The 25,084-nt window shown below is 47.0% G+C and overlaps 1 protein-coding gene across 12 annotated transcripts in view; it reads left to right on the top strand.

Annotated features, from left to right (window-relative positions):
• The window catches only part of Prkag2 (protein kinase AMP-activated non-catalytic subunit gamma 2), a 393,524-nt gene extending 381,458 nt beyond the window's left edge, over positions 1–12,066 (top strand). For 9 of the 12 annotated variants that reach the window (XM_052719488.1, XM_052719486.1, XM_052719484.1 and 6 more), the window contains 5 exons: positions 816–981; positions 1,277–1,314; positions 2,978–3,124; positions 7,929–8,022; positions 11,343–12,066. In XM_052719488.1, the coding sequence (XP_052575448.1) occupies positions 816–981; positions 1,277–1,314; positions 2,978–3,124; positions 7,929–8,022; positions 11,343–11,377 (480 nt within the window). In that variant the 3' untranslated portion in view covers positions 11,378–12,066. The remainder of the gene's footprint in view (positions 1–815; positions 982–1,276; positions 1,315–2,977; positions 3,125–7,928; positions 8,023–11,342) is intronic. The other 3 variants (XM_052719485.1, XM_052719487.1, XM_052719491.1) reach the window with 1 other exon arrangement.
• Positions 12,067–25,084: the final 13,018 nt, after the last annotated feature.

Raw genomic sequence — 25,084 nt, 5'->3', positions numbered from 1 at the left:
CGGGAATATCCTGTGTTGAGATGGATTAGATGACCTAATAGGTCTTTCTCTCTCTTTTTTTCTCTAAATTTCTAGGAATCTCATGATTTGAATATTGATGAACTCTTTGACTTGAACATTTTGTTTCTTCTAACTGTTCATCTTTTCCTGATAATTCTAAGGTACACCAGGAGGATGGCGTCAACTACGCCCTTTATAAAAGGTGGATCTTTGAAACCGTAGACCTTACTTTGTTGTAGTTCAGCCTGATCCTAGACTTTCTTCCAACTTATCCCTCCTCCTCTGAAACAGTCAGAAGGGGAAAGTTCATTTTTAAGGTTCTTCTCGCTCTGTACAGCTAGTTTATTCTTTGTTTTTAATCGTTGAAACTGGATTCATCTGGGGAGAGTACCAGCTGTGGAGGTGGGGTGGACCGAGCAGCAGCTTAGTCTCAACCATTCAGCCCTAGGGTCACTTCAGGTCCCAGGGCTGAGTGTACATCACTAAGAATAAAGGGTACAAGCCTTGCTGGCTTTCAGGCCTTCATTCCCTGGACACACCTTTCGATCCCATCTTCTACCCACTGTTTTGGAGTGAAGAAAAGGGCAAACATGAATTCTTGGAATCATTTTCTATAGAAGGATACATGTAGAGCTGTTAGCTGGTGTGGGAGAGGCAGTTCTGACGTGTTAGCTCTGCTGACAAGACACCAAGCAGACTGTTAGGAGAGAGTGCCTTTCATTTGTTGAACATAGTTTTTCATTCAGATCTGGATGTTTGAGCACTGAAAGGGTATGCTAGGGTTCTAGAACATTCTCATGTCTCTCCTTGCTCAGATGTCTGATATGCCAAAGCCTGCCTTCATGAAGCAGAACCTGGATGAACTTGGAATAGGAACGTACCACAATATTGCCTTCATTCACCCAGACACTCCTATCATCAAAGCCTTGAACATCTTTGTGGAGAGACGGATATCAGCACTACCTGTGGTGGATGAGTCAGGTCTGTGAGGCCTTAGTACCCTCTCCTGGACCGGAAGGAGTGGGAAGAGAGCAGACGACCAAGAAACAAATGCTGGGATGCAGTTCCCACAGTCAGCAATCAGGAGAATAAGAATTTACAGTGGACTTAGTTTCCTGTCTCCATTAAGATACCATTTTATGTCCATTTTTAAATAGGCCCATTTGTTTTATTCAACACTGTTTAATCCATAGTAGTTACCCAGTTAAGACTGATTTTTTAATGAGTTGCTGTTTTGTTCCTGAAATGTTTTTCTAACATATGTTTTCATTTTTAGGAAAAGTTGTAGATATTTATTCCAAGTTTGATGTAATTGTAAGTATCTTTTCATGTTTTTAACCCTGTCATTCAGAATGCATTGTCAAACAAATGAAAATCAAAATTAGACTGAGTCATTTATTCCCTGATGTAACAATTTCTGACCTCTTGAGTGAGAGTCTTGGAGAATTTCAGTCTCCAAGAATTTCAGTCTCACAGTGATGATATTTCTAATACTCACTGATCTACCAATGAACTGTATGAGTATGTGCTGATTTTTATTATCTCCGGCTTCTTCTTAGAAACACATCGCATCCATCGCTACAGCCCACGGAGCTCACACCTTCAGTGGTCACGTTTCTTTATGGGGTCGCTCTGCCTGTGGGGTGTGCTCAGTGAACACATGAGCTGGGGCCCGTGTTAACGCATGCTCCTGCTCAGTTGGGAGACACTGGTCTAAGAAGAAGCCAATAGGCTGAGAGAACTATCCTAGTCTCCTGGGGCTCTTGACTCAAATCCTTGATTGGCAGCCGTGAGGTTTCTCACTGGTGCTGTATCATACCTTTAAATTTTTCTCTCCCACTCATATTTAGTGTAATTTCTGAGTTTTACACTGTGTCTAAGAAGGGGAAACAGATTTGATAGTGAAATGCAAACAGCATATGTTGCCACAGTGTTGACCCTGCCATTAATGACAGCTTTGCAGCTGTCTCAAATCTTTCGATTCACCCTATTCTGTTTAACATAGTAGATACCAAAAATCCTTTCATTAGAACCTTGGATGAATGGACCCACTAAAATCCATGGGAGTTGTGGGAGACCCCATGGCTTTCTGGGCTTCTTGGGTCTCTTCTTGATCTTGCCTGGCCCCCACACCTTTCTAATAGAGTCGATGAGCTCTGAGAACTCACTGGGAAGCACTGATGTGGGTGGGCCCCCACCCCAGGCATCTTACCCTTTTCACAGGAGACTTTGCTCATGTGTGGTGTAGAACCCTAGTGGACAAAGTGGGGAGGAGCCTGGCAAAAAACGCTCAAAATTTAACATGTGAGCTGTAGAGTTGGCTTAGTAGTAAGAGTACATGGTGTTCCTGATGTCAGAGGGCTCACAAATACTTGTGATTCCAGTTTCAAGGGATCTGATGCCCTCTTCTGGCCTCCATAAGCACAACACACACACACACACACACACACACACACACACACCCCTATGTGTACATGCACACAAATATAAAGTAAAATCTTTTTAAATGTATAAAACAACATCTGTCTGCTAAGTCTAGTGACACAAGCCAGAGTAGTCCCAGCTACTCAAGAGCCTGAGGCAGGAGGATTGAAAGTTTAAGACCTAACTGGATTTCAGACTAAGTTCAGGACCAGCCTGAGTAACTTAGGGAGACCTGGCTTAAAATTTAAAAAAAAAAAAAAAACGTGGCTCGGGCAGTAGCTCAGTGGTGGAGCACTTGCTTAGTTTGCATGAGGTCCTGGGTTCAGTCCCCCATACTACCAGCACGACAAATTTGCATGTCTCCGTAATCAAGGTACACCTAGTAATGTGTTATCCTCAGTTACGACTGAGACAGCCATGCTGATGGCGTGATACTAGCTGGAAAGACATCTCATAAGACCAAATTCCATGTTAACTGTTTTCAGAAATCAGGTTGCTCCTTCATCCGAATGGAAGTGAAGGACGTAATTTTTTTCCTGTGACTCTGTTGCAGAACCTTGCTGCTGAGAAAACTTATAATAACCTAGACATCACGGTGACCCAGGCCCTGCAGCACCGCTCGCAGTACTTTGAGGGTGTGGTGAAGTGCAATAAGCTGGAAACACTGGAGACCATCGTGGACAGAATAGTAAGAGCCGAGGTGAGAGACCGGGCCTGTTCACACCTTCCCTCAAGTCTGCTTCAGTACACACACAGCAAGCAGCCAAGGGATGGCTGGGGAGGTTGAGACACAGCCCTGGGAGGCAGGCCATGGGGGTCTGTAGGAGAGGAGTGGGTTCATGGCCATTCTGAACCCCAGCTTGACACACAGATGTGAAGGCTTGCTGAGCTGAGTTGAATTTGGTGAATTTTTGTGAGTGCAAATATTGGCAAGATACTTTCAGAGTATAAAAAATGTACCCTTGAAAGAACAAAAGTCGCCCCAGAAGCTTTTAGTTTATATGTCCTGTCAGTATCTGTGAATTCAAAGCAAAAATGTATAATGTTATATTAACAAAATGAATGATAATCGGATAAAGTAAAACTTTAATTGTGTGTGTGTGTGTGTGTGTGTGTGTGTGTAGTGCCTGTATGCATGTGTGTGTGTGCTTGTATATGTTGGGGGAGTGCCTACATGCACGTGTGTATATGTATGTTTGCATTTGCATGTATTTGCATGTGTATCCACGTATATGGGGGTCAGATCTCTCCTTCGCCCTGAGTGTGGGTTCTAGGGACTGAACACAGATCATCAAGCCTACATGACAAGCACTCTACCCCAAGCTGTCTCACCAGCCCCAGACAGAACGTTTTAAAGTTCATTTCCTGTCTCTCTCTGCCCCCGACTGACGTGAACAGTAAACTCTGCCCAGCCCGAGCAGCCGCCCCCACACTGCCTGGACCTTACTGCTTGTGGAATTTTCAGGTGTACCTTACACAGTGTTCCCAGGAGGGAAGAAAGGTCACTGTTGTGCGTGTGTGTCAGGCCACCTTCTCGTTCTCACGACCATTCCTTTCTTCTCAGACAGGGCTGGGAGTGGCATCCTGTGTGCCTTGTCCCACCACACCCCTTCCCCCAGTGTCCATCTCAAGGACTGAAGGATACAGTTCTGTTCTTTCCAGAACATTCCCTTCTAAGCAAAATGAACTCCTAATGACAAGTCTATTTCAGTATTACAAATACAGGTGTGCAAGCTAAGACAAAGCACCTGATTAGTTTTGAAACCGCTAAGAGGCGACCGTAACTTCCAGAGTGAAAGCTGTACTGCACATGCTGCTGAAGCCATGGGCTGCATTGAGAGCCATTGCTGCTAGAATTCCTCTGAGCTCCCATGGAGTCCAGCCTCTGTCCTATAGACTCCAGCTGCCGTCCCACAGAGGCTAGGCTCCATGTGGTGTCTGACTTCATTCCCTCAGCTTCTCCCTCCCCAGCTGTGGCCATTGCTCTTCAGCACAGCATTTTACTGGCAGATCTTCACTTTTCTTTTTGGTTTTTCAAGACAAGGTTTCTCTGTGTAGTCCTGCCTGTCCTGGAACTCACTCTGTAGACCAGGCTGGCCTCGAACTCACAGAGACCCGCCTGCCTCTGCCTCCCCAGTGCTGGGATTAAAGGCATGCGCCACCACTGCCCGGCTAAATCTCCCCTTTTCTTAAACTGTGCTATATCCATCTTGTTTTCTAGAAGGTTCTAACATACTTGGGAATGCATCCTAAAGTCTCATGAATGTCCTTAGAGTCATGTGCCCTCCATAGGTCAGAAGCAGGAATAGGAAAGGTGTCGTCCCTCTCTGTGATGACAGTGGACATCTATGTGATGGAATCCATTGTGAGAACTACAGATCACTTTGTAGGAAAGTGTTAATGGTGAAAATCACTAGCAGTCTATTTTTTCTATTGCCATGTCTGTTGCTAAAATTCCTTCACCAGATGACTCCTCCCAGAGCCAGAGTGTATGTCGTCACCATCAGCCTGTTTAACAAGAAGATGACTTTTACAAGTTCTTCAGACATATTTTGGCGGTCACGCACATGTCTCTCCATACATAAATAAACATAATAAAAATAAATCATCATTTTATCCTAAATCACAGTTACAGTGCTGAGTTTTATCACAGGATTAGTGAAGGACCTGAAAGTTTTTTTAAAGAAACTTTGTAAAGAAATCTGTGTTGATTGACACAAGAAAGATAACCAAGGTGACTCTTTTTTTTAACCCTAAAGCAAGTTACGACATCAAAAACATTATCCTTTGACAAAATGCTTAAGCCAGACTCCCTCCCCTGCAGCTCCTCCTGCGTCCCATTTTGGCCAGGAGCTAAGGCTGACTGATGCCTCAAGGATCACCCAGGTAACCTTTGGCCCCAGGCAGAAGAAGAGGAGGTTGGAATGCTGTTCCACACTCTGCTCTCTCCTCGAGCTCTCCATTCACCTCTGGAAGATTGTAGATGAGAACACTAGAGGGGACTGCACCTGCCCCACTCTGCCACACTTTCTCCTCTTGAACATTAGCACTAATGTAGGAATGCCACAGCACAGTCCCAGCAGGAGAGGAAAGAGCAGAGCCCAGTCCTAAGTTTCCACGACCTCCTGGACTTCCCTTGCCCAGCTAAATCCAGTTGCATACTGGCTACAAGAGACTGAGCTCGGGTACTGAAATTGAGAGGCTGGGGTGGAGTCGGCTCAGTTGGCAAAGTTCCTGCCACACAAGCACAAGAACCCAGATTGATCCACAGTTCTCTGGTAAAAAAGCCAGATGCGGTAGTGCCGGGGAGGCAGAGGCAGGAGGATTGCCAGGCCTGCTAGCCAGCCAGTGCAGCCGAGTCGGTGCGCTCTAGGTTCAGGGAGAGAGCCCGTGGAGAAGCATGGAGGAAGTCACCCAGTGTGGACAGAGCTCTGGCCTCCATGCCCACCACATGCATGCATACACAGACTGAGATTGTTAATTTTGGGTTGTATCATTCCTTTATAGATAGTTTGAAATGTGGAAGCTCCACAGACAGAGCTGCCTCATTTTTCTCAGTGTGGTCAAGCAAATTGGTGTTACATTTCACCTCTGGACCCAAACCTTCCTGCAGACATCCACTGTGCAGCCCTCCTGTGCAGCTGGACCATTGTACAGTTTCATGCAGACATCCACTGTGCAGCCCTCCTGTGCAGCTGGACCATTGTACAGTTTCATGCAGACATCCACTGTGCAGCCCTCCTGTGCAGCTGGATCATTGTACAGTTTCCTGCAGACATCCACTGTGCAGCCCTCCTGTGCAGCTGGATCATTGTACAGTTTCATGCAGACATCCACTGTGCAGCCCTCCTGTGCAGCTGGATCATTGTACAGTTTCCTGCAGACATCCACTGTGCAGCCCTCCTGTGCAGCTGGATCATTGTACAGTTTCCTGCAGACATCCACTGTGCGGCCCTCCTGTGCAGCTGGATCATTGTACAGTTTCCTGCAGACATCCACTGTGCAGCCCTCCTGTGCAGCTGGATCATTGTACAGTTTCCTGCAGACATCCACTGTGCGGCCCTCCTGTGCAGCTGGATCATTGTACAGTTTCCTGCAGACATCCACTGTGCGGCCCTCCTGTGCAGCTGGACCATTGAACAGTTTCCTGACATCCACTGTGCAGCTGGACCATTGTACAGTTTCCTGCAGACATCCACTGTGCGGCCCTCCTGTGCAGCTGGATCATTGTACAGTTTCCTGCAGACATCCACTGTGCGGCCCTCCTGTGCAGCTGGACCATTGAACAGTTTCCTGACATCCACTGTGCAGCTGGACCATTGTACACCTTCCTGCAGACATCCACTGTGCAGCCCTCCTGTGCAGCTAGATCATTGTACAGTTTCCTGCAGACATCCACTGTGCGGCCCTCCTGTGCAGCTGGACCATTGAACAGTTTCCTGTAGATATCCACTATGCAGCTGGACCATTGTACACCTTCCTGCAGACATCCACTGTGCGGCCCTCCTGTGCAGCTGGATCATTGTACAGTTTCCTGACATCCACTGTGCAGCTGGACCATTGTACAGTTTCCTGCAGACATCCACTGTGCGCCCTCCTGTGCAGCTGGACCATTGTACAGTTTCCTGCAGACATCCACTGTGCGGGCCTCCTGTGCAGCTGGATCATTGTACAGTTTCCTGCTTGCCTTTTTTTCCAACATGCATTTTTAAATGTTTTTAATTCAAACTTTCACATGTGGACTAGGAGGATGGCTCAGTGGATAAATTGCCTGCTATGCAGACAGGAGGATCTGAATTCAGATCCCAGCACTCACCCAAACGGGGACAGCAGTAGAGTCCTGTAACCCCAGCTCTGGTAGGGCAGAGATAGGTGGATCCTGGACTCACTGACCAGCCAGTCTAATAAAATGGCAAGCTTCAGGTTCAGTGAGAGATTCCATCTAAAAAATAATAATAATGCGGGGCTAGAGAGATGGCTCAGAGGCTACAGGTTCTTACTGCCCTTCCAATGGACACAAGTTGGACTGTTGGATTCCCACATGGCTGCTCACAACCATCCAGTCTCAGGGGATTGGACACCCTCTTTCTGGCCTCCAGGGGCATTGCATGCATGTGGTGCACAGACATATATACAGGCAAAACACCCATACACAGAAAATATGGATGAATGAATGAATGAATGAACGAACGATAGTGAGGCAGCTGGGCAGTGGTGGCTCACACCTCTAATCCCAGCACTTGGAAGGCAAAGGCAGGCAGATCTCAGAGTTCAAGGCCAGCCTGGTCTACAGAGTGAGTTCTAGGACAGCTATAGCTACACAGAGAAACCCTGTCTTGGGGGAGAAAAAAAGTGAGGCAATTTAGGAAAAAAAAAAACCTTGATATCAACCTCTGGCCTCCATGTATGCCTACATGGGCAAGTGCAACACACACACACACACACACACACACACACACACACACACACACACAGAACTTACACCTGGAATTTTCTCTTTACAGGTCCATCGGCTGGTGGTAGTGAATGATGCAGATAGTATTGTGGGTATTATCTCCCTGTCAGACATCCTGCAAGCCCTGATCCTCACACCAGCAGGTAAAAATGCAGATAGTATTGTGGGTGTTATCTCCCTGTCAGACATCCTGCAAGTCCTGATCCTCACACCAGCAGGTAAAAATGCAGATTTCAGGCCAGCACAATATCACATGAATTTGATCCTGGCACTCAGGAGGCAGAAACAGGAAGTTCTCTGTGAGCCTGAGGCCAGCTGGTCTACCTAGTGAGCTCCAGGCCAACTAGGGTTACATAAAGAGACCTGTCTCAAAAGGATAAACAGGTAGGTTGATTGATTGATATCCAAGATTTCCAGGACAGGCGCTGAAGACACCCCGCCCCCACCTCCCACACAGCAGGGCATTGTGTGTGCTGCTCTGCAGATCTTTTTGACTTTCCTTTTTGTTTTTGAAGTTCTAATGTTCTCCTTGGGTAAGGAAAGTTTCTAGAAAGCACACACAGGGGCAGGGGCACAGAGCTGGCCGTGTGTTTATGGTAAGAGGGGGCCTGATGAGGCCTTAAAACACTACCACATCCCTGCCTTCACATTCTCTTTCCATCCCCTCCCCTACCTCTCCAGCCCCATCATAGAAACCAACTAGCTTTTTCTACAGGGTCACAGACCCCGGACAGACGCGACAGTAGGTGGCACATACTTTGAACTCTAGCAGTACTCATTAAATTGTCACCCACTGTGGTATTGCTTTTCTTTAGTTCAGACATCAATCAATCTCTCTAAAGCTAGCTTTTGTAATTAGTATGTTCGCTAAAACTACCCACTATAAGAGTCCCCAGAAACCGCCGTAGTCCTGCCCAACTCTCCAGATGCAGAAGCCACAGAGCCAACCCCAAAGAGTCACCTTCACAGGGACCTTGGCCAGGAGCAGCAGCCTGCAGAAGTTATGAGAGATGTTCATGTGGGCCCACCTCCCACGTGCTGAATCTGAAACACATCCGTAGGTGGCCCCTTGTAGTCCTTTCCAGACTGGCTGAAGTTCACAGAGAGCTTCACAATCCCGAACAATCAGGCATCAGATGAATTGAGTTGTGTTGATACTATCACCCTGCCTTAGTTACTTTTCTATTACTGTAAAGCTGCCAGGACCAAAGCAACTTAAAAAGGACGGAGTTTATTGCAGCTTACAGTTTCAGAGGGTGAGTCTGTGACCATCAGGATGTGGAGCATAGTGGCAGGCAGGCATGGCGCTGGAGCAGTAGTTGAGAGTTCACATCTGATCTACAAACGGGCAGAGAGGGAGAGAGAGAGTGCTAATGGGGGGGGGGGTTTGAAATCCCAAAGCCCACCCCAGCTGACACATGTCCTTCAATAAGGCCATACCTCTTAATCCTTCCCAAGCAGTTCTACCAACTGGGGGCCGTTCTCATTCAAACCACCACAACCTTTAAGTTGGAAATAACCTAGTATCTTTCCAAAGATGGAAGGGGAAACAGACTTCCACCCTGTGGAAGCACCAAAAGTGAACAGAGCTACTCTAATACAAACAAAACTGGGAAGTCCTGTTAACCTGTAGCTTGTGATTGATTATGTGTAAGTAAATCTTCAAGCAGGCGAAACCACAGGCTCTCCCCATGCAAATGAGAAAGCCGTTGTCTGGGTAGACACACGGGTAGGTAGTACCCTCAGAGAAGGATGCCCTGTCCAGGACCAGCCCCAGACTCAGGCATGCCGTCACCTCAGTGCAGGCCCTCATTTATCCCCTTGAGATCTTTTGGGCATCAGAATACCAGAGTAAACTGGCAAGTGGACCATTCTCTCTGAGCCTTGGTGCCTCAGAGCAGGCTGGGTATGACTTTAGATTTCCATCTAAACTAGGTATTTCCAAAGTTATCAATCATTCTTGCTCCTCCCATCCTTGTGGGTACAGTGCAGAAATCTGTTTCACAGCTGACATTTGGAATGGATTTACCATGGAAACCCTCTCATAAAAACAGGGAGGCTGGGTTGGAGTATGTAATGGTTCAGTGGGGAAAATGTTGCGTTCTGAATATGTAGAGCAGAGCTCCCATGGAACTCAGGATGCTCACTTTTGCAAGGTAACTAGCATGCTTACAGATCAGGAGAGTGATGGTATATATCCCAGTTACCCCACCTATATGCATTGGTGTGAGGGTGTCAGATCCCTGGGACTGGAGTTACAGACAGTTGTGAGCTGCCATGTGGGTGCTGGGAATTGAACCCGGGTCCTGTGGAAGAGCAGCCAGTGCTCTTAACCACTGAGCCATCTCTGCAGCCCCATCCCTCCTGACATACCAAGAGGTGGAACCACAGCATGAGTGCAGATGCAGGCCTTCTGCCCACAGTGAGCAGCTCAGCTGGATGCTTAGGGGATCCCCTTGAAGGAAGCACAGCCACTGTGACATGACATTGTCAACAGCAGCTGAGCAGATGTGGCCACAGCTGCTCTAATACGGATACTTGCTCAATGCAATCACATTTTCTCTTTTTCAAAGTGCTTAGCAACATCGCAGTGGAACTCACACTTGAAATGAGCCTTTGTTGCACACTCACCCACCAGGAAGCAGTCTGACAGTACTAGCTACAGTTTGAAGCCCCTTCTTCTAATCTGTTGTTACTCTCTCTCCAAAGTCACGTGTGTAGTCTTGACGCAGAATGCACACGTGGATCCCAGCCCTCTGAAGGCAGAGGCCAGGCTGAGCCACATAGCAAGATCCTGCCTCAGAAAACCAAAGCCAGGGGCCTAGAGTTGGCTCAGAGGTTAAGAGCACTGGCTGCTCTTCCAGAGGACCCGGGTTCGATTCCCAGCACCCACCTAGCAGGTCACAACTGTCTGTAACTCTGGTCCCAGAGAATCTGACACCCTCTCTGACCTCCTTGGGCATGGCACAGGCATGGTGTAGAGATATACATGTAGGCAGAGCACCCATATACATCAAAGTTTTTTAAGTTAATTAAAAAAAAAAAAAAACGGGTCAGATGAAAGCCAGGGAGGTACTGTGGATAGAAGAGTAGCCCTGCCTACCAACGCACGTGAAACGAGCAGGTGCTAGTAACCATTGTGTGTTCAGTTATCCTTAGAGATGTATTATGTTTATATATAGAGAGAGATATATAGATATAGATATAGATGCATGGTGACTGAAGTAACTGCCTATTTATTTTTACTTTTTTAGCAGTGGAATCTGACATTTAGAGTGGCAAGGTGTGATAAAGATCAGAGCCCAAGTGATGGTGGAGGGGGTAGGGCTCTTGGAGCCGCCCATTCCTCCCACCTCTCTGTTGGGAAGCCTCTGGCTGTCCTCAGCCGCTGCCAGGCTGGGTGGGATCGGCTTGAGCAGAGAACCCTCCCAGGAGCATGAGCTTGAAACTTTCCATCTCCCAGCAGGTGCCAAACAGAAGGAGACAGAGGCCGAATGACCCCCGTGAATGTAGACACCCTCACAGGAGAACTTGAACAGAGTCTCGGGGTCGCGTTTTGCCTCATGAACACTGGCTGCAATGGAAGAAAATAAAGTGGCTAAGAATGTATATCAGGGTTTGGCGATGGGTATTTTTCCAGTGATTTGTAAGCATAGGAAAAGATTTTATGTGCTTGAAGATTCAGGCTTACATTCAAAGACTGTCCTCAGACCCCCGTCCGAGGGGTTTCTAATGCTGTATGTCATTAAAGTGCACTGTGTCCTGAAATTAGTACTACTTTTCATTTCAAAGAAGTCACTGGGATGGAACGGGTGCCCGAAAGGGAGTGAACGGCACGTCCAGATCACGGTGCCTTATGTCCAAACACGCAATATGTCACCGCTGCTGCCGCCGCACGCCCCAAAGTGCTGCTGAAGAGATGGCCAGCCTGAATGTGAACATCTTCAAACCTTTTACCCAGTCTCTCTCTCTTCATTTGATTTGTTGGAAAGTTGTAATTTTAACGTAGGCACCTGAAAACTTCAGGAGATGGTCCTGAGTGCTATGTGCCCTGTTCTGGCTACCATGTCGGCGAGGCTGGCTTGGCAACAACGCTTATTTATTTTTATTCTCGTGCAGTTTTTTACACATCTTTTGGTGAGTGGATTCACCAAACCTATGAATAAAATCTTGGTTGTTCTCTTAAATGGCAAATCTCTCATGATTTTAGCGTGGATCTGGAAAGGCTACGCCTTCCAAAACACCACTGTTGGGTTTTTTAAATGTTTATGGAAACGGGCCGTGGTCACAAGGATGAAGTGCCGGAAGATGTCTGTTTTTCGTTTTTTGTTTTTAAATTGTGTGTTAAAATGTAAACTCATGATGTTTGTGTGACTGCAGACAAGACTCTTGTAACTTTTATTGTGACACATAAAACAGTATTGTCATGCAATTGAAGGGAATATTCCCTTGTATCAGTGCTCTGAAAATGTTGACACTGTGTGTGTGTGTGTGTGTGTGTGTGTGTGTGTGTGTGTGTGTGCGTGCGCGCGCGCGCGCGCGCGCGTGTGTGTGTGCAGAGTTTGGGGTCTTGTGTTTTGGGCTTTTTTTTTCCAGATTGAAAATTAAAATAAATCCTACCTACCAGTTTGCTAAAGTTCTTTAAAATACCGTATATTTGGGCATGTTCCAATTAAGATTCTACATGGAGAATATAGAGAATTCTACATTTTTTTCTCAAATAAGAAAAGGACATGAATTGTCATCTCCCTTTTACCCATCACCAGAAAAAAACTTGAAAAAGATTTATGAATCCCATTATTAAATACAAACATTTGTTTGAGTTTGTTTTTGAGACAGGGTTTCTCTGTATAGCTCTGGCTGTCCTTGAACTCAGTAAATCAGGCTGGCCACGAACTCAGACATTCACCTGCCTCTGCCTCCTGAGTGCTAGGATTAAAGACGCACCACCACACCCAGCTTAAATATGAACATATTTTTAATTAAGAATTGTCACACCAGGAACTGGGGAGATGGCTTAGGTTAAGAACACTGTTCTTGCAGAGGACCCGGGTTCAGTTCCCAGGACAAACGTGGTGGTTCACAACCATTTGTAACCCACTCCCAGGGATCCGACACTCTTGTGACCTCTGTGATTATTGCATGCCTGTGGTACGCTTACATGTAGACCAAACACTCATAAAAAGGGATTGTCACATAAGCCAGGGATGGCAGCATTCTCCTGCTATTGCCGCACTCAGGGAGTAAAACCAGAGACCGTCCTTGCACTCAGTCCAAGGCCAGCCTGGGCTGCATAACAAGACCGTGTCTTAGAACTGGCACACAGATGGTGTGTGTATACATGTGTGCACTGAGGTATCAGTTTGTTTCCTAGTGAGCCAAATAAATGGCATGTACACATGTAGCCTCCCTGGCAACAGTGGTGGCTTAACACTTGAAGGAAAGTGACTAAACATCACAAAGCTGCTAGAACAGTCCTAAAACTCAGTCCCTCCCTGGACAAATCTGCCATATAGTCACTCCATTCATTCATTTGATGCCTGGCCCTGGACCCACCTGGTTGTAGAGCCCTGGGCCTGGCCTAGTCAGCAAACAAGGACACTGGGTGTGGGCATCTGAGTGACACCACCCTACATCACTTTTCCTACAGTGCTCTCACAGGGAATACAATAACCCACATTTGTCCCTACTTGCCACCATCAAGATTCACCTGACCTTCTCCAGTAAGACACATCACAAAACACCAATTCCAGCCATCTGTTACCTTCCCAGTTTGGGGGCCTTCCCCCTACCCCTGCAATCATCCTGTGTGCCAAGACCCACCCCTAGGGGAGTAAGTCACACAGGCATCCAGCCTTCCCCAACCACAGACAGAGCCCCCTCATGCCCAGTACATCTGCTCTGATACAACTTGCAAGTGAACTTGGAATAAATACTCTAGAATAAATACTCATTTTCTGAACACACTCACATGTAGCCCCTAGATGGGCTGGTTCATAGATTGTTTGCTGGAAGTGTTCACCTAAACCTCTAGCTTCTGTTGCCCTGGATATTGCCAGGCTATGCTGCCACCCCTGAGGTTGGCACAGTGCTGCACCTTCCCCTAGACCCAGCCCTGGACTCAGCTTGGCAACAACTGGCAACACAGGGCCAAAGGCAACTTCGTAAGAAGAGCGCTTCCTTTCCGCCCAGCCCCCCTGTGCTGGGGCCCTCAGGCCCCCATTGCACTTGACACTTCGGCTTAGGACTGTTCCTGCAACAGCACGTGAGAAGGGCTTCCAGAAGTATTGCAGCCAGCAGCAAAGGGCTAAGGGAGTGAGGCCTTACTTCTGCTAGTTAACAGCTCTGTGAGTCTCACCTGCGGGCAGTTCAAAGGGTTCACTTTTTCTCTTCCGTTGTTGGAGACGGGCTCTTGGATAGCCCAGGCTGACCTATAAAACTTGTTACCTAGCCAAAGATAACTCTGAACTCCTGATCCTCCAGTCTGTAACTCCTGAATGATGGGATAAGAGGCGTGTGCCACCACACCCAGTTTGTGCAGTGCTAAGGATTGAACCCAGAGCTCTGTATGCTAGGGGAGCACTCTGCTACCACATGCCAGCCCCTCTTTTTTTCCTTTTTTTTTTTTTCAGTGCTGGAGTCAAGCCCAAGGCTTCACACATGCTAGGCAGCCCCTCTCCCACCAAGCTACACCCCACCTCTGTATGAAGTCTGTCCTCACATGCCATCTATATTGAACAGCATGGTAATGATTCGGTTGAGTTCACAGCATCCTGTCCTAAATGGCTGTAATGGGTTGAACTGTCTCCCCAGACACTCTCTGATATCCTTGTGCCTGACTTACCTGGCAACATTGACCTGATTTAGAACTGGGTCTTTGTGGAGGAATCAAGTTAAGATGAGGTCATTATGTTGGCACTAATCCAGCAGGACTAGTGTCCTTATTGTAAGAGGGAAATCTGGAAACTGACACACACGGAGAAGGCTGTGTGATGACGTCAGCAGAAAACAGTGACGCAGCCGTGTGCCAAGGAAAGTCAGACCCTTGGCAGTGCCAGAAGCTTGGAAGGCAGTGGGCCCTCCCCGGAGGCTGCAGACGCTGGGTTCACTGCAGTCTCTCACCCAGCTTGGGGCACAGCGTTCCAGCAGCCCAGGAAGCTGATACAGAGGTCGCCCCTCAAAGGCTGCTTAGCTGTTTTTCTGCAAAGTTGACGCACATGCTCACCCTTTTGGGGGAGGGGGAGGGAAGGGCATTAAATAAAATCAAAACGCAAATCCTTTTTTTTTTTTTTTTTTTTGGTTTTTTGAAACAGGGTTTCTCTGTGTAGCTTTGGAACCTTTCCTAGAACTCGCTCTGTAGCCCAGGCAGGCCTCAAACTCACAGAGATCCTCCTGCCTCTGCCTCCTGAATACTGGGATTAAAGGCGTGCGCCACCACTGCCCGGCAAAACCCAAATCTTAATAACAGAGAAACAATCTATGAGTCAGCAAAAGGCGCCTGGTCCCTCTTCCCACCATGGGGAGCCATCATTCCCTGGGAGTGCGTACTATACCGGGTCCCTGCAGAGGAAACTATTCCACGTGGAGAGTAGAAGTCCAGTATCACTTGAGTTTATATGTCCTAAATTCTTTATCAAGAAAGCAAGCCAATCCCATCTTCAGGCAAGAACAAAAAGGATGGTTCTGCAGGGATGCTAGAGGCTCTTGTTCCCTCAAAACCTCTTGCTGCTTCCCAGGCTGGCCTCAGAAGGTCACAGACGTAGTCCACACCCAACACTGTCAGATTATTCCTCTGGCTTCAGTTTCCAGGTCTGACCAATAGGGTTAATGGTGCCTCCTCCCCAGGGGCAGTAGGAAGTGGACATGAAACACGGTAAGCAGAAAGTCCCGCGGTGGAGAAGAGAAGAGATGCCCCCTGAATCCCATCCCACTCGGGCTTATTGCCAAGAGGGCAGGTGCAACAGTGGCCATTCATGGTTTTTCCTACGGCAGAGTCCTCATTCATAGCCTACTTTAGTTTTTAAAGGGAGAGGAAGGAAGACCTCACTCAGGTCAAACATGGTCAAATCTGTCATGTATTATGAACCAGAAAATAAAAATCAAGCTTGAGCCCGGTGGATCTCTGTGAGTTCGAGGCCAGCCTGGTCTACAGGGTGAGATCCAGGACAGGCTCCAAAGCTACACAGAGAAACCCTGTCTGGAATCCACAGGGATGACCCCACCCTGGACTGCTGGCAGTGATTGGGGGTGCCAGGACTGATCTACTCTGGTGACCGGTCTAGTGAATACCCTAACTGTCATCATAGAGCCTTTATCTAGTGACTGATGGAGGTGGATTCAGGGATCCACTGCCGGCACCAGACTGAGCTCCGGGAATCCAATCGATTGGAGAGAGGAGGGATTCCGTTGGCGGGGGATATCAAGACCATGATGGGAAGACATGCAGAGATAACTGGCCACACTAGTGGAAGCCCATGAACTGTGGACTAATGGCTGTGGAGCTCCCCGTGGGACTAGACTAGGCCTCTGGATACAGAAGACAGCTGTTTAGCTCGAACTGTTTTGCGGGGCACCCAGGCGGGGACATTAGGATCATCCCTGTTGCATGGGCAGGCTTTTGGAAGCCCGTGCCTTTGGTGTGGCACCTTGGTGCGGCGGGGAGGGGCTTGGACCTGCCTCGGCTCGGTGTGCCAGGCTCTGCTGACTCCCCATGGGAGACCTTGATTTGGAGGATGTGGGGATCGGGGGTGGCTTGGGAGGGAGGGCTGGGGGGTGGCAGGAGGGAGGAGGTGGGTTCTGTGGGGTGGTATGTAGGGTGAGTAGAAAATTATTAATAAAAAATCAAGCTTGAATCTGCTCAAGCCACTAGACATAACTCTAGAAAATGCAGTAAGAGGAGCCCAATCAATGAGAGGGTGTGCTGGCTAGTTTTATGTCTACTTGACACAAGCTAGAGTTACCTGAAAGAAGGGAGCCTCAATTGAGAAAATACCTCCATGAGATCCAGCTGTAAGGCATTTTCTCATTTAGTGATCAATGGTGGAAGGCCCAAGCCATGGTGGGTGGTGCCACCCCTGGGCTGGTGGTCCTAGGTTCTATAAGAAAGCAGGCAGAGCAAGCCAGGGGAAGCAAGCCAGTAAGCAGCACCCCTCCATGGCCTCTGCATCAGCCCCTGCCTCCAGGATCCTGCCCTGTGAGAGTTCCTGTCCTGACTTCCTTCAGTGATGAACAGTGCTGTGGAAGTTTAAGCCAAATCAACCCTTTCCTCCCCAGCCTGCTTTTTGTTGTGGTGTTACATCACAGCAATCGTAACCCTAAGACAGAGGGCTATGGGCCAACCCCCACACAATCCATACTCCGACAAAGTAAAAGACAACCAAAAGGGAGAGAGAGATGATGAGACTCCATTAGTCAAATTCAATACGGGACCCTTGAAATGATTTGATAATTCCGAGATGCTGACATTAAGGAAATATGTAGAGGGTTTTCATAATCCTGATCGTATGGATGTGGTTTGGTTCAAAAAAGAAAGTGTTCATCCACTAGAGCTGTGTACAATAGCCCCCAACTTGTGAACTTTTTTGTTTGTTTTTTACTTTTTTGTGGTGCAGAAACTCACCTGCTGCAGTCTGACGACGTCAGTTTTGACTCCCAGGCCCCACATGGCAGAAGGAGAGAACTGGCTCCTGCAAGATGTCTTCTGACCTCCACCTAGGCACATGCAACACACACACACACACACACACACACACACACACACACTCATACACACTAAATAGATAAATAATGAAACGTAATTTTAAAAAATACATTCAACAGGTGTGGTGGCGTATTCCTTTAATCCCAGCATGTGGGAGGCAGAGGAAAGTGGATCTCTGTGAGTTCAAGGCCAGCTTGATCTAATAGAATTCCAGGCTAAACAGGGCTACAGAGTGAGACTGTCTCAAAAGGAAAAAGCAAACTGTGTTGACTTGAATAGGAGTGCCCCCCTTAGCCTCATTTATTTGAAATCAGGGAGTGGCACTACTTGAGAAGGATTAGGAGGTGTGGCCTTGTTGGAAGAAGTGTGTCCCTGGGGGTAGACTTTGAGGTTTCAAAAGCCCAAGCTAGGCCAGGTGACTCTCTTCCTGCTGCCTGTAGATCTGGATGCAGAACTCTCAGCTGCTTTTCCAGTACCACATCTGCCTGCACATTGCCATGCTTCCCACTATGATGATAATGGACTAAACCTCTGAATTGTAAGCCAGCCCAATTAAATGCTTTCTTTTATAAGAGTTGCCATGGTAGCCCGGTGGTGATGGTGCACACTCTTAATCCCAGCACTCAGGAGGCAGAGCCAGGCGGATCTCTGTGAGTTCAAGGTCAGCCTGGTCTACAGAGCGAGATCCTGGACAGGCACCAAAATAACACAGAGAAACCCTGTCTTGAAAAAAAACAAAAACAAAGAGTTGCCATGGTCATAGTGTCTCTTCACAGCAATAGAACGCTAAGACACAAGTCATACCCTCTCAGTACAAACCGAACTTACAGTTATGAATCTAGATCTTTTCCCAGGCTAATGATCTGAGTGAGAAGTGATTCTTTCTGGAAGATTCTTTTTAGGCAGCTCCAGTCAGCCACTCAATCAGCAGGGGAAAGAGCCAATACCAGAGCATGCTGCATGCTGAGCTAGGCTGTGCTAGGAGTATTCAATTTGTATGCACTCATGAGGTCCTTCATTTAAATCAATGGATCGGTTGTGAGTCTGTGGTGCAGTTTTTACCAAAGAAGAAACAGGATACTTGGGGCTGCCTTACAGTCCCTCAAGAGGATGCACTGGCATGCGGCTGAAGTCCTAGTTACTCAAGAGGCTGAGGCAGGAGAATTGTTTAAGCCTGGGATCAGAGTCCAGCCTGGAGAATTTGTCTCAAATAAAAGAAGAAAGTAAAATAGTAATCTAGAGGAGCAAGGAAGGGTGGGATTGGGACTGACTGAGAATACAAGCTTCAGAAGGTTAGCCCATCCTTAGTCCGTCAGTCTGGGTGCCAAGAATGCCTTTTCAGGAATATAATATTGCTATTTATGCTCTAAGAATTTCATATATGTATTTTGGTCATAGCTACCCCTTCATTCATCCAAACTCCTCCCGGATCCTCCCGACTCTTTCCAAACTTGTGACCCCCTTTTTTAATAACCCACCAAGGCCAATATGTGCTGCCCATGTCCTGATGGGTATGGAGTCAGCACTGGCACATGGTGGACCTACCAGGACCACACCCTCTTAGGATGCCTCTGAAATGTTTCGAAACCCCCCAAAAATGTACAAAACAAAGAGAAACTTGCCAAGGTAACCAATTTCTTTTTCTTATAAAATGGGCTCTATTTAAGATCTGTCTGACTTGAAAAGCGTAGGTGGGAGTTAAAAATAGACACTTGAGGTTCTTCACGTGACATCAGAGATTGGTTAGCCAGGATTTGGGAATACAGTTAGTTTCACTAGAAATGGAGTATGCTGATGTTATTAGCTCACTTAAAGGGAAGTTGGGCCTTCAAATGTAGATTTCTGACGTTTTAAAATGGATTTCTGTGTAATGTATGCATGGGTGCCCACACAGGTATTCCCTGTGCAGGCGTGTGTGGAGGCCAGAGGCTGACATCGGAGTGTTTTCCTCCATCACTTCTCACCTACATTTGGAGACAGGCTCTCCCACTGTCCACCGTTTCAACTATACTGGCTGGCCAGTGAGCCCCTGGGATCCTCTGCACCCCAATGCTGGAGTTTCAGACACACCCCACCACACCTGGCTTTTATGTGGGGATCCAAACTTTCACAAGAAGCATTTTACAAGCTGATCCATCTCCCGAGATTTCTAACATCTTAACAACTAGTAATGAATAACTTCATCATGGTGCTGATGTGTGTAGACCAGAAAGTTCTGTTTCGTATGCGATAGCTGACCCATTTTAAACAAACAAACAAACAAAGGCAGTTTTCCTAGGAAGTGGGAACATTTTTAAAAGATCAGAATGTATGCTTTCTCCTGTTTGAAAACTGTCTTAAAGACTGTTCTGTTCCTCTGTGAACTTAGCACTGTGGCCCAAGGATTCTTTGTCAGAAAGTAAAGTGACCACAGGGTCAGCAGCCTCAAGTCCCTGTAGGCCTCTGCTGTCTCAGGGACACAGTCACTGAGGGAAAGACATGTGGTCATGAGGTAAAGCTCCAGCTGTCATCTTATAAGTCCCCAGGCCCCTGATCATGCCCCACTGACCCAGAGAAGACCCTTGAACACTGAAGGCCGGAATATAAAACCATACAGCTGCCAAGGAATTAAAAAGGAGAAAAATAATCTAAAAATTAAAAATTAAGCTGGGCGATGGTGGCGCATGCCTTTAATCCCAGCAATTGAGGCAGAGGCAGGAGGATCTCTGTGAGTTTGAGGCCAGCCTGGTCTATAGAGTGAGTTCCAAGACAGGCTCCAAAGCTACGCAGAGAAACCCTGTCTCGAAACCACCTCCTCCCAAAAAGAAAAAAATTAAAAATTAAAAAAAACAAATCTCCTCATACCAGGTTCGATATCAAACAACTGTCTGTCTCCTTTTTTTTATAATGTGTGTGTGTGTGTGTGTGTGTGTGTGTGTGTGTGTGTGTGTGTGTGTGTGCGCGTTGTGCATACATGTGTGTATGCCAATTCCCATGTGTATGTGGAATGGGTATGTGGAGACCCCAGGCTGAGTGAGGTCAGAAGTCTTCTTCAGTGGTCCTCCACCTTATTCACTGAGGCAGGTTCTTGAAATTAAACCCAGAGCTGAGGTCCAAAGCCAGCACTGTACAACCATAATCCAAGTACTTGGGAGGTAAAGGCAGAAGGATCAGGTCAACACCAGCCTCAGCTATACAGCAAGCTCTAGGCCAGCCTAGTCCACATGAGGCTCTGTCTCCAAACAAAATAAAAGCAAAACTATCAATGTGTGTTACTAACAGTACCAAAGCCAGCATAGTGGAATACACCTGTCACCCCAATACTCAGGAAACTGAGCCCAAAGATCACAAGTTCGAGACAGGCCTCAGTTACAACCACAGTGAGAGCCCAATTCAATGAGAACAAGCCCCGTACTATTGGCATTTTTTCTGCCTCTGTAATTTCATCTTTCTTTTTCCTCCCTTCAGTTCTCCCAGAGATTGTCCTGTCCCCAAGTTGACTTCTTAAAAAGGTTGCCAAGCTCATTAACATTCAGACTTGAGGTTCGGAAATTCCCTCTCAATGCGCCATCAACATTGACTCCCGTGGTCGTTTGTAGCATCACTCAGGTCTAAGTATTCTCAATTCCCTTTATGATTTTCTTTCACCCATGAATTATGTAGAAAGATAGTTCCTGTTTTCTACAAGTCAGGGCTTCTCATTCTGCTTTTGATATTGATGTCTAACTTAATTGCATATGGTGTAAGGATGTGATCAATGGCATACACTCTTGGAAATCAGTTGAGGCTTGCTTTCTAGCCCAGGATGATGTCAATTTTCATACATTTTTAATATCTACTTGACTACATACCATCACTTGTTGAGTCCACTGCTCTCTAGGTGGCCATTAGACATGTCTGGCTTTGTGTTTTGCCTTTACTGTTCAAATCTTCCCTATCCCTATCAATTTTTAAACACCATTCAATCTATCACTTACCATGAGAAAGAATTAGGATAGCCCACGTGACTTCGACTTCTCCTCGAGGTCCTTTTGTTTAGCTTATTTTGTATAACTAGAACCACTGTAACCCTCATATACTGCTTGCCTAGTTAAAGTTCTTTTCTACTAACGAGAGACTCCTAAAGATGTGTGCTGCCAGATCAGTGGTGAAGTGCTTGCCTAGCATTCACTAGTCCCTGGGTTTGCTTTCCACAAAAGAGCATTGGGACTAGCTGGAGAGAATTCTGGGTTTGTTGTTTGTTTTTTTGGTGTGTGTGTGTGTGTGTGTGTGTGTGTGTGTGTGTGTGTGTGTGTGTATGTGGGGGGGGGTGCAGAGTCTTATCTACCCAGGCTAGCCTCAAACTTCATATACAGCCAAACATGATCACCTTTGAGCTTCTGTTTCCTGCCTCCACTTCCCCAGTGCTGGAATTATAAACATGTGCCGTCACACTCAAGTTTATGAGGTGCTGGGGATCGAACCCAGGACTTTGTTACATTCTTAGCGCTGGTCTGACAGCATCCTCACAGCAGGTTTTATGCACAGTATTTCTTACCAATGCTCTCTCAGCTTTGTTCTTGTGAAATTCTCCCTCAAAACAAAATCTGGATTAAAGTGACCTCTCAAGCCTGGTGACCAGACTTGGGGTGGGGGAGCCTGTGAGCAGGCTTGCTCCCACCACCTCATTTTGCTTCTGTGACCTTCTCAACTCAAGCCAACTCCTGCCCTACACCAGGCTTGAAACTTCCACAACTGTGGGCAGAGGGGAGGGCAGAAAGGGAGAACCCAGAAGCACTAGGGTCTGTTCAACCCTAGTTGATCACATTTCCTGCTGGTGCTTGGAGTTTTCAACTCCCAGAACAAAAATATGACCTTCAAGAGGATGTACAGCTAGGAAGGAAACTACTATGTTTTGTTAAAAAAAAAAAAAAAAAAAAAAAAAGCTACAGTGAACCGGGACATTTGGGACAGAGTGAACAGGTGCAAGGAACTGGAAACATGGAAACTGACTCCTTCCATTGTCCCCATCTTGGAATGCTTCTGCACACTCCCATGGGTCCCTGTGCTTCGATGACTTTGATCCTTTTGGGCATCTACGGATGGATACTGCTGAGAAGTAGGCTCCGTTCCTCGCCTCCTGAGTTTCCAGCCGCAGAGCATTGACACAGCAGACAGCCTGAATGCACCAAGATTTGCCCCTCAGAGGCGATCTGATCACCCTGGAAAATACCTGTCACATGCACAGAACCATCCCAGTCCAACAGTGTCAAGGCCAGGCCCCTACCAAGCTCACTGTTCCTAGGACAGGAATGGTATCTGGCTCAAGTTACACCTAGGGAGAGTTTTCTAGAAACAGCCTTTGTTAGGAAAGGGGCTGAACTCTCCAGCAAGTGGGAAGTGGCTGCATTCCTGGTGACAAGAGTCCAGTGGCTGGTGGTGCCAAAAGGTGGCATGTTCTTCAACTCCTGGCTTCCCAGCCCGTGTGGGTAGGGTGGGTAGAAGTCCTAGGACAAGATGGAGGCAGGGAAAGAGGGCAGGAGAGGCCCTGGATCCTTCTTGCCACCAGGCTAAGCTTTCAGCACTTGCCAACAGGTGAGAGACTCTCCGGACACCTCTGACTCCAAACCTCACCTCAGCTTGGCCCAGTTTGACCTGGGTTCAGAGATGTGTGAGTGACTGACAGCGTTCTCATCAGGGTCTCTCAGGAGAGAATCATGGGAGTTGTCTTTTGAGTTTGCTAATGCAATAATGGGGAAAGGGTTTGGATTTTATTGCCTTTACTTTCAAGCTTTTTCTATGAAATCCAAATGCTCCTCCGGCCTAATGGAAGATTCTGTTTATGTTGGATGTGGTGTCCCATGCCCATAATCCCAGCATTTGAGAGGTAAAGGAGGAAGAATACGGAGTTTGAGGCCAGCCTCAGCTACAGAATGAGCTCAAAGCCTACCTGGAGTGCATGATATCTTTTCTCAAACTAGAATAAAATAATGATTGGCATTCAACCTTCTGGAAGCCGCAGGGCTGTTCAGTTTTGAGCATGAAAGCGGTTACTTAAAGTGCATGCGCTGTCCTGGAATCCCAGCACTGGGGAGAGAGAGGGAGGTGGATCTCTGTGAGTTCCAGGCTAGACAGGAGTACGTGGTGAGACTCTCTCTCTCTGAAAAAAAAAATAAGAAAAAGAAGAAAGAAAGAAAGAAAGAAAGAAAGAAAGAAAGAAAGAAAGAAAGAAAGAAAGAAAGAAAGAAAGAAAGAGGAAGAAAGAAGGGAGGGAGGGAGGGAGGGAGGGAGGGAGGGAGGGAAGGAGGGAGGGAGGGAGGGAGGGAGAGGGAATGTCTAGAAGCCAGGCATAGAGAGCCCCGCTATAATCCCAGCACTTGGAGTCTGAAGCAGGGAGGTCACAAGTTTGAGGCTAGCCTAGACTACAGAGCAAGACCCTATCTTAAAAGAAAAAAAGCTCTAGAAATACATTTTACAAAAGTATTAATATTATATAACTACCAGATATTGGAATTTTAGGAGCTTTTGATAGTATTTCTTATCCATATTTTAACATGCATAAGTAAAAACTAATTTTTCAAAAATCTTTTTTCAGCAAACGCGTTAAGAGCAAGCCAGACTGTGAGGTCAGCCTCTGGTTGAACAGGCCTCCTGTGACCATGAGTCAGCACCCAGCCTCTGCTCACACTTCACCCTATTTGAAGTCAGATGGCTTAATGCAAAAGGAGGATTCATGAATTAAAAAAAAAAAAAGTTGCAAAAATAACATGACAAAAATGTTGGCAGTTGTCATAATAAAAAAAATCATCTTCTATAATCCAAGATTTTAAAATTCAGATCTTAAATTTTTGAGAGGTAATGAGAAGCCTGAGGGTGTAGCTCAGCAGCGGGAGAGGCCCTGGGTTCCACCTCAACACTGGAAACAGCACAAAACTTAAAGGTCCCTATCAGATCTCAGGACTTCCATTTTATATGTTCAGCTACCCTCCCAGAGCAGTGCTAGCTGTTAAGAGTTGGCCCACGCTGGTGGGGGGGGGGGGGGGGGGGGTGTCGTCACAACCTTTAACCCTGCACTCAGGAGGCAAAAGCAGGCAGATCTTTGTGAGTTCAAGGCCAGCCTGGTCTACAGAGCTAGTTCCAGGACAGCCAGAGCTACACAGAGGAACCCTATCTCAAAAAACTTGAAAGAAAGAAAGGAAGGAAGGAAGGAAGGAAGGAAGGAAGGAAGGAAGGAAGGAAGGAAGGAAGGAAGGAAGGAAGGAAAAGGATGGAAGGAGCTGGCCCACCCCCTGGCCTGGTACAGACTCTGATAAAATGCTAGCACTGACAAAGACTCCAAGAGTGACCAATGGAACTGGCCAGCTCGATCAGCAAAGGGGTAGCCTGGTCTCCTCACTCCTTTAACAGGGCCCTACTCAAAGAAAGCGGCAACTTGAGGAGGCTGGAGGTCTCTTTTTCACCACTCACCTGCTGTGTTGGGATTTGAATAAGAGTGGCCCCCATTGGCTCAGATATTTCAATGCTTAGTTACCAGGGAGTGGAACTGT

The sequence above is a fragment of the Peromyscus californicus genome, unplaced genomic scaffold (assembly GCF_007827085.1).
Source record: "Peromyscus californicus insignis strain IS unplaced genomic scaffold, ASM782708v3 Scaffold_6__1_contigs__length_162567912, whole genome shotgun sequence".
Lineage (NCBI taxonomy): Eukaryota > Metazoa > Chordata > Mammalia > Rodentia > Cricetidae > Peromyscus > Peromyscus californicus.
The sequence above is the reverse complement of the archived record's forward strand: the minus strand, read 5'-3'. Positions and strand labels throughout refer to the sequence as shown.